Below are 17,368 nucleotides of genomic sequence, written 5' to 3'. Positions count from 1 at the left end.
ATTCTCCTTTCTTGTTTTAATATTGTCCGCAGGTTATTGTGGACATCGAATACTCTTTCTCTTTTAACATAAGTATTGCTTGCTGTTGAGAGAGTGCTTTCACAAAATGTGTGCAAACAGGTTTGCTTTGCTTGGTTGCAAACCAGGATGGAGATTGAACACAACTGTGCAGGTTCATGGCTATGTGGATATCATCATGTTTTTAACAAGCAATAAGTGATCACTGTTTTAAACCTAGATGCCCACAAGACACTTTTAATCAGGTTATTCTACTTAATTTTCATAATTACTGTGTTAGCATACAAGAAGAAATTATTATTTTAATGTCTTGCAGCTTCAGATCTTTATCAGAGTTTAGAACAAGATAATTAATGACAGTGGGAATAACTACTTTGTTAGTTACAAGGAAGAACTACTTTGTAGGGGTTGTGCTAGTGAAACAAAAGACAATCCACAGTCATTAATGAAAAGTCAGGAATCTTGCAAAACATTACCCAATATTCCAGATAAAATGAGGGGGGGAGATGGATAACTGAGGCATGATTGTTGCCAAAAGTAGAATTAACATCAAGCTGGGACTCAGAAAGCTTGGGATATCACTGTGACAATCAAGCACTTCAAAGCTAATCCTTCTTTTTTTTTTTCTGTTACAGGCAGAACAGATTATATTTGATCACTTTTCTGATCCGAAGTTTGTTGAGCAGTTAATAAAATTTTTGTCTTTAGAAGACAGAAAAGGGAAAGACAAATTTAATCCTCGCAGATTTTGCCTCTTCAAGGTAACTAAAGTTCAATAACTGTATTGCTTCCATTTTGTAGACAATTATCAAAGCGTGGAGAAGCCACACACTGCTTGGCTTATACCTCACTGTTGCAAAATGTTGATTTTAAAAGGTATGCTGCTATGATTAACCCTGTTAATTCTTGCTTCTCATTAACTATTTAGGGAAACATATGTACAGTTATATAGAAGTATATAGGACATGTGTATATAATTCTGTTAGAAAAGCAAAATAATTTCACTTACTGCATATTGAAATTTTAAGCACTTAGATTGTTCTTACGAAGACAATGGTTTAGATGAGCAATTACTTGAAGACGCTTTCCCATCTTGTTTTACAGGGCCTTTTCAGAAACTTCGATGATGCCTTCTTGCCAGTTCTGCAGCCCCATTTAGAACAGCTTGTGGCAGACTCCCATGAAAGCACCCAAAGATGTGTAGCTGAGATTATAGCTGGCTTAATAAGAGGTTCTAAACACTGGACATTTGAGAAGGTGCTGAAGTAGTATTTTTAAGTGATTGATGGAAGTTAAGGAATAAATTTGAATTATTAAACAAATTAAACGTATGAAGTTGAGTCTCCTAATGTGTCATCTGTGTCCAGGAAGGGACTGGAAAATGTTGTGACACTTGGTGCCTCATTGCTGAACTTGGAGCACTACTCGTAGCTTGGTTTGGTGCCTGTATAATATTAGGTGTTAGTAAAATGCTTCAAGGTGAAAACTAAGAACAGTTTGCTGGTAGTGAGATAGCAAAGCTGACTTGGTTGGTAATTTCCAATTGGAGTTAAGTGCTTATGTCCACCTTGGACTATTACATCTTTAATTAGTGTAGACCTAGCTGTCTAGATTATCCTTAAATGAATTTCTATGCTGAAAAATAACTCTGGGAGAATCAGTTTTGTAATGAAAAATAAAAAAGAATTTTTAATATCAGGAGGGTGGGGAGTCCTTGGGGTGTACCAGATTGCTGTCCTACCAAAAACGAAATGTATGCAGTCTCTGAGACAGTTGTACTTAAATCACCATGGAAATGGTGCATACGTAGTCCACAATATTTCTAAACATCTTGTAAACAAAACTAAAAGGATGACTGAAATCTTGGCTCTCGTACTATTTCTTAGCTTTTACAAATACCTTACTATAGCTGCTTCCAGAGTCAGTATTGTTTTTCCATGATTTGAAGAGATGGAAGGATTTGGGTTCACAGATGTTAGATGGCCATTTTGTCCCTAAATAGACAAATCTTGTCTCTTGCCTTTTTGCTGAGCAGGTGGAAAAACTTTGGAAGCTTCTCTGTCCGTTGCTTCGAACAGCTTTATCCAACATTACCGTGGAAACGTATAACGACTGGGGCACGTGCATAGCAACCTCCTGTGTAAGTACCTGTGTCAGTCTTGGAAAGCTGGATCCAGGTGATCAAGTGTTACAGATTATATGTAAATAAGACCTTTATGAACAGAGGTATTTGGGTATATTTTATCAGCTAAAACTGAGAACTGTAAATGCAGCATAAAAATAACATCCCCTTAAAATTTCATGGCTTTTTTGGAAATCTTCTTTTCTGCCCTTTGCAGGCAAATACAACTTTTTAGAAAGGAAATAAAGCCTTAGTTTTCTTTTTAAGGGTTTTAGAAGAGCTGTGAAGTTTAGTGGGTAATGTTAATGTGCATGCTTGCTACGTGTTCAACTTTTGTGGGAGTTTTTGAACTCAAATTAGACATTTATTCTTCCTTTAAAAACATGTAGCTTTATGCTGTGAAAACATAAGTCTCAAGTTCTCTTCTAACATACTGTAAATTTTCTATACACTGTGGTGGACTGGGAGTTGTGGTGTCTGAGAAGCAGGGTGAATGATAGGCCATGACCATCTTGGATCAGGAATTCTTTGAAAGCACTCAAAAATTCAGCATCATGCGTCAGCCCAAACCCTGCCAATGAGCAAAATGCAGATGTCATGATTCGTCTGTCAAAAATGAAGCTAGAATTCCTTATCATTGTATTTACCAAATAATGAAAACTGCCTGTAGTTTCATTGAGTTTTCCTCCTATTGGGGTTAGTTGTGAAAAGATATTTAACTTTATGCTTCCTTAATAGAATAAACCCAAGGGATGCTAAGAAAATATCTGTCAAAACTTTTCTTGTTTATACGTTATTTACATTTTAACTATCGGGAGCTTGCTGATGTCTCTGATACCTGTTAATTTTCAGGAGAGCAGAGATCCTAGGAAACTGCACTGGTTATTTGAATTGCTGTTGGAATCTCCACTGAGTGGTGAAGGAGGATCGTTTGTAGATGCATGGTAAGATTAATTTTAACTGTTTTATTGTGGCTGAATAAAGGAGGAGATAAAACATAGATAAAATGTATTGAGAGAGTATTGTGCCAGCTGCCTTGTAGAAGCAGGGAACAAAAGCCCTGCTTTCCAGTTAGCTTTCCCTACACAATGGCAGTTCCTTACTATTTTCTAATGTAATTAAATCTAGTTAACAGAATGTGAAGGATTGGAACTGGCATAGCAGCAGTACGGTTGTTTTAATTCTGTAATTTTTTTACCCATCTTCCCATGCAACTCAGGCAAAGATGCTTTTATGCATTGACACACACAAAACATTGCATAACAAGGCATGGAGGGGACTGGGGAAGGGAGCAACAATTTCCTGTCACTAAAGATAAGCTGTTGTGGTTCCTAGCCGACTTTATGTACTGCAAGGTGGCCTTGCACAGCAAGAATGGAGAGTACCAGAGCTCTTGCACAGACTGCTGAAGTACTTGGAACCGAAACTCACGCAGGTTTACAAAAATGTCCGGGAGAGAATAGGAAGGTGAGTGCTCTCTTCTGCAGTTCTTGGGGTTTTTTTATCTTCATTTTATTTGGGTAGTATCTAAATAATTACACTGAAGTGGTGACTGCTTATTTCTGTTCATTAATACTAGTAATAGAAACTAAATAAATTGTTATTAACAGACTTGCTTCAGAAACTTCAGGTGACTGCTCTATTTTTGTCTTTTATTGTATATGGCCTGTTAATGTTTATCTCTAAAGCTCTTGAAAAAAAACCCAAACAAGCAACTGCACCCCTCAAAAAGAACCCCCATAAAAACAACTACGTGCCACAACAACCCAAATTTACTGTGTCTAAGTCCTAGTAAGCCATAAATATACAGGGAATCCTTTAGAAAGCAGTTGAGTGACTTAAAAACTAGTTGCAGACCTGTTCAGAGAACAGGGGGTTGCTGACTGATTGTCTAACCCTGCCTGCTTCAAATGGCTGCAAAGAGGGTATTTGAAAAACAGTTGTTTTTAAATAACTTTGAAGTGAAGATAAGAGGCAATTTTCTGTAAGTGTTAAATTTCTAAGTTCAACAAATTGATCTCGGGTCACTTTTAGCCACGTTCTCTCAACAGTAGTCATGCTTACCTGTGTGTTCTTGCTTTCTTTGCTTTTTTTTAGTGTTTTGACCTACATATTCATGATAGATGTTTCCTTGCCAAACACTGCTGCAACGAAATCTCCTCGTGTCCATGAGTTTACTACCCGGATACTTGAAAATCTTAAACCCCTCATGGAAGCAGATGAAGAAATTCAGAATCACGTTATGGAAGAGAACGGAGTTGGTGAACAAGATGAGCGAACTCAGGGCATTAAACTCCTGAAAACTAGTGAGTTACTTAATGAAGTTAAGAAACGGGGGGTATTTTAGGACATAGTGATGGAGGTCTGAAAATCACACAGTTGCTGAACACAACTTCTCCTCAGATTTGTGCTGCAGCAAGCTATTTGCTATTTCAGGGTTGAGGCTTATAAAGTCACCTTTCCAGGGTCAGCTTGCACTAACAGTATAGATCCACTCTAATGTGTGAAAATCTCACAGGCCAGCCTTGCAATAAATTCAGTCTGTAACTTGTTTGGGGGTTATTACTGTTTTTATCTTAATCAGTAATCATTTCTTTCTACAAAAAACAGTTCTGAAGTGGTTGATGGCAAGTGCAGGACGGTCCTTCTCTACAGCTGTCACAGAGCAACTCGAGCTTTTACCCTTATTTTTCAAGGTATATGTTTTAATTACTCCTTAATTAGTCATGGTTGATTAAAAAGGGATTTTATATATAAACCGAAGTTGTAAGGGACTTTGCCACTGTTGGTTTTCTTTTATTTATATAATAAAAAACATGCATACTGAAGAAGCCCCACTTATTTTTTTTTTTTTATGCTTATATATGTTTACAGCTGGTAATCCAGCCCGTTCAATGGTGTCCTGACAATAACGATTTGTAGGTGAATGCCCTGTGCATGTGTAACTTGGGGGGAAGAAGGGTTTGTTTAAAAAATCAGTGTATGCTGTTTCTATTCTGATACTTAGCTTTAGTTGTTTTTCTTTTGTTACATGATTACACAATTATTTCTAGATGGTGGTACTTGTTTTTCCTGGCACCTCTGATACTTGCATTCTTTCATGAATTTGGGTTATTCAGTGCTACATATCTGAAATAATACATATTTGCATGCTCCAGAGCATATGTCTGTCTGCCTGTAAACATCACTCAATTAGCCAATAATGATGTCACCACAAAATCAAGGTTTACGTATGTGAAAGTGAACTTGAAATACTGATAAAACATTTTCTCAGTTTTGCACCTACATCTAAAATACTAAAATAACTGGTTTTGATTCCAAAAGAATTGCAGTGGGGAGCCAGAGTCTTAACAGCACCCATTTAATCCTCCTTAGGAGCTTCAGGCTAGCCATACTGATTAGATAAGCACTATATGGTACAAGGAACAAGGATCTCTTGATTCTATTACTTTTTTTCAACAGCTTATTGCTGAGAATATTTCAACATTATATTGATTGTTTTTCCTAGTTAACTTAATCTTTCAGGATTACATTGATTGTATTTTTCCTAGACAACTGTCCTTTCTTGAGATAAAACGTTCTTTCAGGGTTTTGCTGTTAGCAATGCTTACTTACTAACACCAGCTTTTATTTTTTTTTCCCTCTTACCTTGTTCTATAGATTGCACCAGTAGAAAATGACAATAGCTATGATGAGCTCAAAAGAGATGCTAAGATGTGTTTGTCACTAATGTCTCAGGGTTTGCTGTATCCTCAGCAAGTGCCTTTGGTACTTCAGGTGCTAAAACAAGTGAGTATGCTCTAAATAGCTTAAAGCTTCTCATTAGCTGATGCACTCTGTGGTGTTTTTGTTCTTTATACAATAGTTGTGATTTGAAGAGAATCAAATAGTGATTTTCTTAAAGGTGAAAGGAAAAAAATTATTAGAAGTTATTTTTATGTTCTTAGAAACAGCGAATGTATTTTGTTTTCTACTTCCAAACATTTAACCCATTTGCATTTTGATAAGAAATTGAATAGTACTTTAATAAATTAAAACTTGGTTCAGTAGTGGATCAGTTTAAGCCAAATATGTCTCCTGAGCATAACAATTCCAAGCCCTGTTTCAAGATGAGTCATCATATCAGGAGCTGACCTGGGAGCGCGGCCGTTCTATAGTTCTACAGTGTGTTTATCAACTGATGGTGCTTTTGGAAGAACGACACAAATGACAACAGCTTGTTGGTTTGAATGGTTCATTTGGTATGCATTTTGTCATTGTAGAAATGATTTTTTTTTTTTTTTACTAGTCGTTCAAGACTGATCTACAGTAGTAAAAGTACCTGTTGCAACACGTTGTTGTAAGCTGTGCACACAGCCGAGGCAGTAGCTGCGGAGTTGTGCTCCAGGCTGCTGCCATGCCAGATGGTTCCAATAATTTGGACTTCCATAAGCACTGGAGATCAAAGTAGAGAAGCCTGAAAACACTTGGCTTTCCAAATCCGTTGTGTACAATAGATATACTCCAGCAGAAGGGAATTGCTGGTGTGTTTACATCTGCCTTGTGACTGATCTTGGGAATGAATCAAAGGGAGAAACTTGCCTGCTTTGTCCTTTGCAGTGTTAGGTATCTGGTAAATAACAGTATGCTGGGGAAGTTAAGCCTGTAGTAAATTACTGTTTAAATAATAATTACATGCTTTGGAAATTGAAGAGTGTATGAAACAAAAACTTGTGTATAATGGAAGTTATTTGCAACTGTCCCCACAAGCTTTTCCTACATGTTGTTGTTAGCTTTACACCAGGTAGCGGCTTTCTTTCACATGCTTGCTTTCTCATACTTAATTATTTATACTTGTAGACAGCAAGAAGCAATTCTTGGCACGCTAGGTATACCATATTAACCTACCTCCAGACCATGGTGTTCTACAATCTCTTTATCTTTCTCAACAATGAAGAAGCAGTCAATGACATTCGATGGCTGGTTATAAAACTCCTGGAAGATGAACAGCTTGAGGCAAGTAATTAATACCTTTTCTGAAAGGCTTTCTTTCACATGACTGGTTTCTTGCCCTTATCAAGTTACACCAAAAAGTTACTGGTTGTAAAATAACACAGCAAGTATTTCTAGCTTAGCAGTCGTCCTATTCTGAAAATATAATTAGCTTTATAGGATTTATTTCTTTTATATTCCATTTTTTCTTTCAATATTTCTGTCCAGGAAAACGGCTGTTTAAGAAATACTTCAGTAGTGATTTTTAAACGTTCCATTTTTCTTCTTCAAGAGAATGGAGCATTGCTTCGTTTCGTTCTCGGTTTAAGTACAGCTGAAATAGGGATACTATCATTTTAGTATAAGTATTTGCAGGGATGTTGGTAGCAAATCCATCTTCCAACAAGGTAAAATGCTCCTGTGTGAAAACTATAAAAGCACTATTTATTACTGTATAGGTCTGGTACTCAGTTATACATATCAGCTTATTATTGACAAAAATACTTTTTTTTAATACATCCAGCTCACAAAGGAAGTATTTCTTTAGCTATAAGTAGATTTTCCTCAGTTTTGTGATAGATGCATGCATAATAGGACAGAATTTGTCTAGCAGATGCTGCTACTGATGATGTTAGACGATTCAAAAAGATAATAGTTTGTAGGCTTACTTGTCAGTCTGACAAGTTTGGTGCATCTCTTGAGCTAGTGGTACTTAAGTATATGCAAATGGAAGGAAATAAAATGCAAAATTTTGTCTGTGGTACATGCATACGGTTGAAGATCAGTGTATAAATGCACAGTATGCTCTTCCAAGTGCTGTCAGGATCATAAGCTTGTTCTCGGGGAAAAAAAAAAGTGCCTGATGTGAGTCATTGAGTCTTGTTTGTCAGGCTTCCAAAAGCTGGGGAAAAAGCAGAAAATAACTTTATTCTGTATCACTGAATCACAGAACTGAAGGCTTGTATTAAATGATGTCAATTTAAGGATGTTTGATCATGTTCAAGCACAGTGAAGGATCTTTAGTGTTAACCTCCAGTCTGTTCCATTTCCCCTCACTATTATTTTCACACATTTTTTGTGCTGTTGGCAAATATCAGTGAAATCCTTCTTTTGGGTGCTTGGGTGCTTCTTTCTAGAAGAAAGAGAAGATTCTAAAGTGTGATGCCCTTCTGCCAAAACAAAGATCCAAGTTTAGATCTTCCTGAAGCTACATGACAAACACTAGTTAGACCTGAAATGTGAACCTTGCTTCTGTGAACAGTGACTTGGAAATAATTTGAATATAGAAATGAAAATTTCTGGCTTAAAAGTTTGGCATTAAAATGTCTGTAAGTGCATGTACTACTCAAACACCAGCCCTGCCAATTTCCATCTTCAGATGAGGGCTCTTATGTCTTTATGTCACTATTTGGTACAGTGAGCTAGAAAGCAACGGCTTGCAATCCGAGATAAGTTGTTTCCTGCACCTCTCAGAACACCTCACAATCTCACAGAAGTCTGAAAAATACCTTTTATTCACTGTAATACAATTCAGTTGTTATAAATGTACAAAACGATTCCTCTGTGCTACAGAGATGCAAATCAAAAAAGCTTATCTGTGTTCATAACCACTTAGGATCATGTTGTTACCATGGCAGCTTTCACTTGTCTTTGAGAAGTAATCTTGTTCTTTCTTGATAGCCAGTGGCAAGATTGCAGTATCTTGCAGCGTAATTCCTACGTAGTTTTTTAATGATGGATTTTTAAGACAAGAATCCCTAGCTTTAACTAGTGTTTGGTGTCTTTACCCTGTAGAACTGAGGTTTCGGTTCTTGGATTTAAAGATCCTTTTTTTTTTTTTTTTTTTTCTTATTTTGATACAAAGATGCCAGACCTAATGATCCAGTCCATCTTGTTCTTTGGTTTAATACATAGTTGGCACTTGTAATACTGCTAGAATTACTGCTTTCAAACTTTCTGGTGATTTCACATTGTTTTCTAAAATCATTGCGACAGACCTCAGCGAATGACAATGGCAAATGATGGTGCTGGATGTCAGGTAGCAACGTGACAAGGATAGGAAGTGAACGTGGGTCACAGGACACTCTGGCTTCTATTGAAGGCAAACTTCATGCATCCAACTTGAAGCACAGGCGTCTAGAATAGAAGAAAGCTGTCCTTTAATGGTATTGTGGGAAATTCTCCTTCTGAAGGTCAGAGGAGTGATGGAGCTGATGGAGTGCTATGTGAGAGCTGATGTGACCCTGCAGCTGATAAAGGGCAACAGTATACAGTCCTGGAAAATAATGTCCCTGTGTACAGCAGTGTAACCACCAGTGAATGTCATGTCTAACTTGCACGTCGTAGGGGCAGTTGGAGAGAGCTGCAGGCATCATTGAGTTAGGGAAAGCATGTTTTGCACTAAGTAATTCTGTTCACTCAGAAGTAGAGGGAAAGTGGAAATGACTGTATTCAACTTGGAGTTATGGTTAAAGTGGTAGATGCTTTCAAAATAACTAGGGTTTCTCACAGTTTTCTCAGGCGTGATTTGATCTAGGAAGCTATCTGGGTAGGTGCTTCATATGTTTATATTTTTATAAATGTGTGTACTGAGTACATAGCCCTCATGTCTTGATAAACTTCTCATATTGCACTGCAATATCACAGTAATGGGAGTATTTTCTCTTGGTGTAAGTAACCCCCTGCAAGTACTGCAGTTAGGTTTAGCTTGTGCTGTTGAGTGTCAGGGTTCTGATATCGTTGGTTTTGTAGACATGGGTCAGTTAATTCTGGTGGGGAAAAAAACCCCCCAAACTCCATACTTGGTTGGAAGAGTGTTCCTCTGCTGCTCCTCCGTAGCTGTTGTATTCTGTAGGTCCCCATGTGAGTGTGACCATCTGGACATGCAGTGTCAGGTGTGACGATGATGAGCTCGGTAATGTATGATTTTAAAGGCTTTGCTTATAGGTGCTCCTTGCAGCAAAGTGTTGCTTGTGGTTAGATTATTAATTTAGAAATGAAAGTGGTTTTAATACAGTGGATAGTGATGTAAATGAGTGCAGTTCCCTTGGGAGCTTGCTCACTTGGTAGCCAAGCTTCTTTGTATTCTGAGTCTTGCATTAGCACATCACGTTTCATTTAATAGCTTAGTTCTTCAGAGACTCACAAATCGCTGATAAACAGCACTGGTGGACTTTCACTGCCTGCTTCTTTATGCTATTAACAAAGTAGATCACGTTTGAATAATAGGTTGTAGAAATTTAAATGGAATGAAGGGAAGTCTCAAGAGCTTGTTGTTAACTTAGTGTTTAATTATTGCAGCACTTGCAGCTATACTTACTGCTTTGTGGAGGTTCAGAACATCATGTCCAAGGATATAATTTATTATAATCTGCTGCACTGGAGTCAGAGCGTTGGTAGGTGTTTGTACTCCAGACAGACAAATGTTCTGTTTACAGTTGTGTGTAACAGTATGTACTTACCAAAAAACCTGCTGACTGCTGTCAGGGGTTCAACAAGTTGATTGGGTTTTCAGGTTTGTAAACGTTGGGAAGTTTCTGTCAGTCTGCAGTTATGGAAAGTGGAAGTGAGTTTTGGAGGGACTCCAATTTAAATATGGTCTTACAGTCCTGTAACTTCATGGTTTTGGGAGATTTGAGTAGATGAGATAAATGAGTAATACTGATGGGTTACACTTGCTTTTAAAAGCAAGTGACGGGGTCGTCTCTGCTTGTAATCCACTAACAAGGTGTTGTGGCTGTTTTAAAACGAATGGAAAGGGAGAGCTGTATTTTGAGTAGTTTTGGCAATTAGATGAAAACTTAGTTTAGCCTTGTTCTTCAGGGCTTCTATGTTACCAAAGAGAAGAATATTTTTCCAACCTGAATGGCTGTGTTGATTCATGTAGTGAAAAGAACTGGCACTCAGGACAACAAAGTAAAGAATGCTGGAGGGTTGGTTATACAACTGAAGTGTTGACCATAAACAGCTGAAGTTAGTTGTTCTTGCTTATTAATCCAGCATCTGTTGTTTCAGAAAATTCTTGTGCTACAGGTAGAACAGGATCAGCTTTGCCTCATGAACATACTTTCTACCTTCTCCTGGAAGAGTTCTTCTGCTTTTGTCAACTCTAATGTCTCCACGTACATTGGAGGGGGAAAACTAAATGCTTTGGAATACAGTGGACTTTTTTTTTTTCTTGGTAGAACTGATGTTAATATAGAGACTATTACGAACTTCGTAAAGCAGGTTGATTATTTGGGGTAGTGCATCTTCTCATTCAAAGGCTGTTTTTAAAGTTGTTGAAGCTTTTCTAGTCTATCATATATATGTCTTGACAATGGAGTTAAATTACATTCTTTGAGTAGTAGGTCACTGACAAATGACATGAAGGTAGTTCTGTATTACAATAGAACTATGTTTACTAGTTTGTAAAGAGCCATATAGTAAACTAGTCATAATTCATCATCTATGAGATGACAGAATAATATTTTGAAGACTTTTCTTGTGCAGAATTTGGTAACTTGGCCTGGCTGGATGTGCTTAAAAGCTTAGTAACAGCGTAAATACCTGTTTCTTGCTGTGTGTATATGCTTAGTAATTGTGGTACGTACTATCTCTGCTCTCTGCTTGTAGGTGAGAGAAATGGCTGCTACCACACTAAGTGGGCTGCTACAGTGCAATTTCCTCACGATGGATGGGCCCATGCAGACCCATTTTGAGCAGCTGTGCAAGATGAGGTTACCGAAGAAGCGGAAGCGAGACCTGGGTTCGGTGGTGGATACAATTCCTTCTGGTGGTAAGAGATGGCCTCAGAGACTAAAAACATGCATGTTGTTAGCAGGTTAGGACGAAATAAGTATTTTGTGCTCCACTTAAATGTTTATTCTGCAAGCACTCCAGATGAAATAGGATTTGTCCTGTGGTTAAGCAGTATTTAGAAAATAAACATATACCCAGAGAAACGTAAGGGCTGTTGCCCATGCAAATGTTTTTCCTTCCTAAGCGTTCATAAACCATCATGGCAAAGCACTTGTTTTGATGTACCTTGTTCTCTGAGTACATAGCGCAGATCCTAATCCCTGTTAAGTGCTTGGAGAATTTCATTTACAGCATAAATAATGTACAAGAATATGCTACTACTAAAAAAGCAAATGATCTTTTTTTATGATGTATTCCTACGTTAAACTAATTTACTAGTTTTCCAGAACTAACACTAAAGAGATTTCTCCATTTCACATGTGCACAGCTCACATGGTTAGAATACAGACAACGAGGGATAGCTGTTTCCTCAGCAAATAAACTTCCTTGGCTGCCACAATGTAATTTTGTCCTTACTCACCTTACTTTTTATTTGTTAGCAGTGTGGGGTTTTGTTCTAAAAATACCCCAATGCAACAAACACACAGAAAACCCTAAACAAAACCAACAAACCAAAAATAAACATTAAAAAACAAACACCCCACCCCCCCCAAAAAAAAACCACCCCAGAACCAAAAAAACCCAAAACCCACCCTTAATTGATCTTGGTTCCAAGCTTTGGTTTCTGACCAAACCGTGCATCTAAGCCACGTTCATTTGCTCCAGGACTGGGATTCCGTACTGTCAAATAGCTTTGGTATTTGAGAAAACATTCTGACTGCAGAAATAGGGAACAGTGGAGATGTAGTTCGTGAGCTATTTCCTGAATAGAGAGTGATTCTTTGAGAGAAGGAAGTTCATTTAAATGTTCATTAAGTGTACAGCAGTTGCAGAATAATTTTTTTTACACGCTCTTGCATTTGAAATGAAAGAATCAGAGAATGAGTCTACGATTCTGTGTAAGCAAGCAGAAGCACTTTGGAGAGTCACACAATTGTGTGAATGTATTTGACTGCATGGTCTGTAGAACTATCTGGTTTGCTGTAGAATCTGGAGATCGATCTCATGTGGCAGAGCTTTTTGTTTTATTTTTTCAGTTCAGGGTGACTCAACACTAGTATCAGTATGTTACCCTAATGACATCACCTCTGTGAGATGTGTAAGCTCTCCTCAGTCATTCCCATCACTTAAGAATAGCCTGATTTTCACTGACGACCAGTTGTAAGTCTGTGTCGTGGAGCACTGTCTGACACGGGGTGGTTGCTCGGTGCCAAGTGTAAACGAAGGCCCCTCAATTGCAGACTTGGTGAAGCGCCACGCCGGAGTGCTGGGGCTCAGCGCCTGCATCCTCTCCAGTCCCTACGATGTACCCACCTGGATGCCACAGCTCCTGATGGATCTCAGCGCCCACCTTAACGACCCTCAGCCTATCGAGGTAAAAAGAGCATTTTTCCATTCAATATAGCACATATCAAATATGCCTGACTCATTCTTAGTTCCCCTTTCCTAGAAAAAAAAAGGAACCTATTAAGAAACTTAGTTTCTGCTGCTTTTTATTAAATGGTTCCAAATATATTTTAAGTCATGGATTGCTTTTCAGCAACTTCTGTGGTAGTTCTGTTCCTGCTTTCAAATTCAAAGTATAAACTGAAAGCTGCAAGAACTGTATCTATAATGAGGAAATAGTCTTTTTTTTAAATTGAAAAACATCACTTTTGTGCATGCTATTCCAGAAAATATCAACCTGAAACAAAAATCACTCTGAAATTTTTAAAACAAGGTTTTATAAGCAGCCCGAGAAACAAGTTACTTAGAACTCTGAAGATTTTTGTCCTGTCTATTCAGTTTCGTTGACCTTGGCAGTTTTAACCGGGGTGCTGAGCTTATGGCTGAACAATTCCTTAGATGTGACAGATTTTGCTATGGTGTGCTTCACTGAATCGAGGAACTGAAGTTTTCTTAATTTAATAATAATTTTCACTATTTTAATAACAGAAGGTAGTTTTTCTCTGACTTTTTTCTTCTGTGCACCTGATGTGGTTTGTCAACTCTTTCTCATGTTTTGAGACCCAGACCATTGGTTTGAAATAACCCAAGGAGGAGGGGAAGAGCATTCCACTTACACTGTATGAGAATCTGTTCATTTTTTCAAACTCAAAATGGTGGATCAAAGATTTCTTTTTCTAAGACTGCTGGACTCATGACACTGGTCAGAAGACTAACCGGAACTGTAAAAATTAAAATACTGGAGGACTGGGCTGAATTCCCCAGGGTCCTTCTAACCTTGGCACCTGCTCAAACACTTGGCTTTACTCAGCAGTTGTTTCTGTTGTGTTCGATGTTGGTTTTGTGACGGAGCTTAAACCATGACTGATGCAGATCAATACTGGTTGTCTCCTATGCAGATGACTGTGAAAAAAACGCTGTCCAATTTCCGGAGGACCCATCATGACAACTGGCAGGAGCATAAACAGCAGTTCACGGATGACCAGCTACTAGTGCTTACTGACCTCTTGGTTTCACCATGCTATTATGCATAGATAGGTAAGATGATTTGTTTTTACGTAAATTGACCGAAACATCTGTCTTAGGAAATCTCCTCTAGTGTGGAGTGTAGGGAGGAATCCCTCACAACAGGGAAAAGGGCTACAGCCAAATGCGAGTCCCTTGCAGCTCCAGTGGTCTGTTGGGGATCAGATTTATTTTGGTTCAATCTTGTCCATCTTTCTGTGTGTGTCCCTGTATTATGCTATTGTTTTGCTAAGACACTTACACTTGTTTTCTTGAATATTGATGTTCCTTTTCTCCGTTTCCTGCCAGTTGGCTGCCTGTTAAAAACCTGGCAGTTTCACTAAAGGCAAGGTACTGGCTGCTTTGTACTTCTGATGGCTCTGAGGACTTTAGCCTGCCACCCAGTCCAGTGTATCATCTACACTTCACGATGGGGAGTGGCTGCTTCCAAACTGTTTCCTCTTCACATTATGGCTTTGGTACCAGGTCTCTTCACACAGGCATGTCCCCAAAGAGTGAATCCATTCCTGGAGTTTCTCTTTGTTACGCTACAAGGTTCTGGTCTCTATTGTCTTGTGATGTTTTGTGACAGTGTTCCAAGAGAAGTTTCAATTTATATTTTCATTTTGTTCTGTGGTAATAGCATGAGGCAGTAATCTTGTTTGGAGTTCTTGTTTTGAATTCTTTCTTCTTTCTTTCCAGGTTTCTCATGGGAAGATGAGGCTGTAGGAACCTTTCTGTGAAATAAAGGAAACTCAAAGAAATTTATCATGTAGAAAACTGCGTTGGAAATCCCGATGCCTAATCAAAACCACTTCTAAATACAAACATAAAGACCTGGTTCTATTAAAACAGAATTTCCCCTCCCCAGGGAGCAGCTGTGGCAGCCCCACGGTCTCCTTGTCCCTGCGGTTGCAGAGCCTGACCGTGAGCTGATGGCAAGACCCTTCTCCTTGGCCTGCGTTAACATCAGTCCTGTTGCTGCTTTCCTGCACACGGTGACTTACACTGCACATTTCTGATCCTCTCTTCCTGACCTTGCTTCCCAGCTGTTTTCCAGCATCAAAGATATGCAGAACCACAGTGCTGCAAACCAGAATATTCTCAGTGAAGCTCTCCAATTCTGTTGATGCAACCTCTTAGCTAGTCAGCATACACCACCAGGAACCTATCTTCCTCAGAGTTTATTTTTCACTACTTGGATTTGAGTGCCCATCAGGTGACGGGCTCTGTATCATTCAGTTCACCTCAGGGCAGGATTGCCTTTTTGTATCTTCCTTGTCAAAATTGTAAATAGCTGATCTTCTCTGTGCAGTATAGATGATGGCAGGATGAAACATGGGGAGTGAAATCTCTTGCTGCCTGGTCAGGTCTCCATAGATAGGTTGACCATGTGTGAAATAAGTATCTGATTATCTGCATATTGTTAAGGGTGAAAGACAGTGGGTGTTTCCACATGGTTAGAGCCCACAGATATGGAAGGCTGGACTATCAGGTGATGGGTGAATTCATGGAATGAAGTGTATGCACAGTGTGGAAGGGCACGGAATGGCTGACTATTTTCAACAGCGTATTCTCATAGAGATTGTCACTGTTTGAGCAAGCGTATCTTGTTCGAACATTGTGGAAGCTCTGTATTTTTTTGCCTGCAGCTTTGTTCAGAGACTGGTATCTATTGGCTATTTAACAACATGTTTAATATGTGTTACATAGTTGTAAAGGACTGTATAAATTGTAGAGGCATTGCATTGACAAAACATTGTACAGTTTGCAACCTTTTACATAACACCATTGTGAGATTAATTTGTAAAGATTCATACTTAGATGTTAATATGGTAGTGGTTCTGGCTTTTGTATCAAATCAAATGCCATTATTAGTTTTTTAAATTATTTTCTTTAACAATATCTCTTCATGTCTGAAAGGCAGAGGTTTTGTTTTGGTTTTCTTGTATCTCATTATTACTATGTCTCATTCAGATTTTAATGCAACACTCGTGGCCATCTCTAAAAGCTGACATCACATATTCTGGTGTGGTAAGTTCATAGAATGTGAGGTACACTGAAATAATTCATCAACTGGTGTGTGTTTCAACTTCCATGCAACCCCCCGGGAGCACTGATACATTTCGAGTGATCTACCTGCTGAGTGTGTGACTCATTCCAAACTTCAAAGCACAGCAGTGTTCCTGGTGCAGTATTTAATGAGTGTCAGCACACAGATGTAACCACTGTATAGCATAGTGCCAAAATTATGATTTCGATTGTGTACGTAGTTTAAGACCCAATAAATGGACTGTTTGTAACATCTGCATTTTCTTGCACTTCTAAAGTGGAATTTTGAGGCTACAATCTAAGGTGGTTGACTGTGGTTTTCAGTTTTTGCTGTGAGGCGTCTGTTTATTGTGGAATTTGGCAGTGAGTTAAGGCGACATTAAGGATTAATTAAAGATCTAGTTTTAATGGATACTACTTTTTATATTTACGTAAAAAATATCTTGTACCTGGTGAGGCTTGCCAAAGAAGTTATTAACTTCTGAGAAATACACTTAAAATTGGAGAAATAGTTTGAAGTGGATGAGGTTTTGCTGATAGGATTAAGAAAACTTGAATAGAAAGTCTTTGCTGCAGAGAATCATCTTTAAAGTTGGTGTTGGCGGGTTAACTGATGTGGCGGATACTGTGTGCTGTGTTGCCTACACTGAGGGCAGCTGACTATAGGATCCAGCTCTGCTGCTTTTTGCTGCAGTTGGGAGTTTCTTTTCTTACGTATCTACAGCCAAAGTGTAGCGGGAATTGGTTGCAGTGTTGAGGATCCAGTGCTCTCTAGAGAATCGTTCTGTCACCAGAGCTACGATGGCAAATGAGTAGGTGCTATTAATTCACAATAGCAGTTTATACATCAGCAAT

At 38.5% G+C, this 17,368-nt stretch overlaps 1 protein-coding gene across 1 annotated transcript in view; it reads left to right on the top strand.

The window, feature by feature from the left end:
• The window catches only part of PSME4 (proteasome activator subunit 4), a 68,957-nt gene extending 52,193 nt beyond the window's left edge, over positions 1–16,764 (top strand). The window contains exons 35-47 of the mRNA XM_074817060.1: positions 654–779; positions 1,123–1,275; positions 2,054–2,158; positions 2,993–3,084; positions 3,476–3,607; positions 4,238–4,446; positions 4,751–4,836; positions 5,801–5,929; positions 6,980–7,135; positions 11,726–11,888; positions 13,252–13,385; positions 14,356–14,494; positions 15,164–16,764. Of these exons, the coding sequence (XP_074673161.1) occupies positions 654–779; positions 1,123–1,275; positions 2,054–2,158; positions 2,993–3,084; positions 3,476–3,607; positions 4,238–4,446; positions 4,751–4,836; positions 5,801–5,929; positions 6,980–7,135; positions 11,726–11,888; positions 13,252–13,385; positions 14,356–14,490 (1,620 nt within the window). The 3' untranslated portion in view covers positions 14,491–14,494; positions 15,164–16,764. The remainder of the gene's footprint in view (positions 1–653; positions 780–1,122; positions 1,276–2,053; positions 2,159–2,992; positions 3,085–3,475; positions 3,608–4,237; positions 4,447–4,750; positions 4,837–5,800; positions 5,930–6,979; positions 7,136–11,725; positions 11,889–13,251; positions 13,386–14,355; positions 14,495–15,163) is intronic.
• The last annotated feature ends 604 nt before the right edge of the window (positions 16,765–17,368 follow it).

This window comes from Strix aluco, chromosome 3 (assembly GCF_031877795.1).
Source record: "Strix aluco isolate bStrAlu1 chromosome 3, bStrAlu1.hap1, whole genome shotgun sequence".
Classification (NCBI taxonomy): domain Eukaryota; kingdom Metazoa; phylum Chordata; class Aves; order Strigiformes; family Strigidae; genus Strix; species Strix aluco.
Note: the sequence above shows the minus strand (reverse complement) of the source record. Positions and strands in the feature narration are given on the sequence as shown.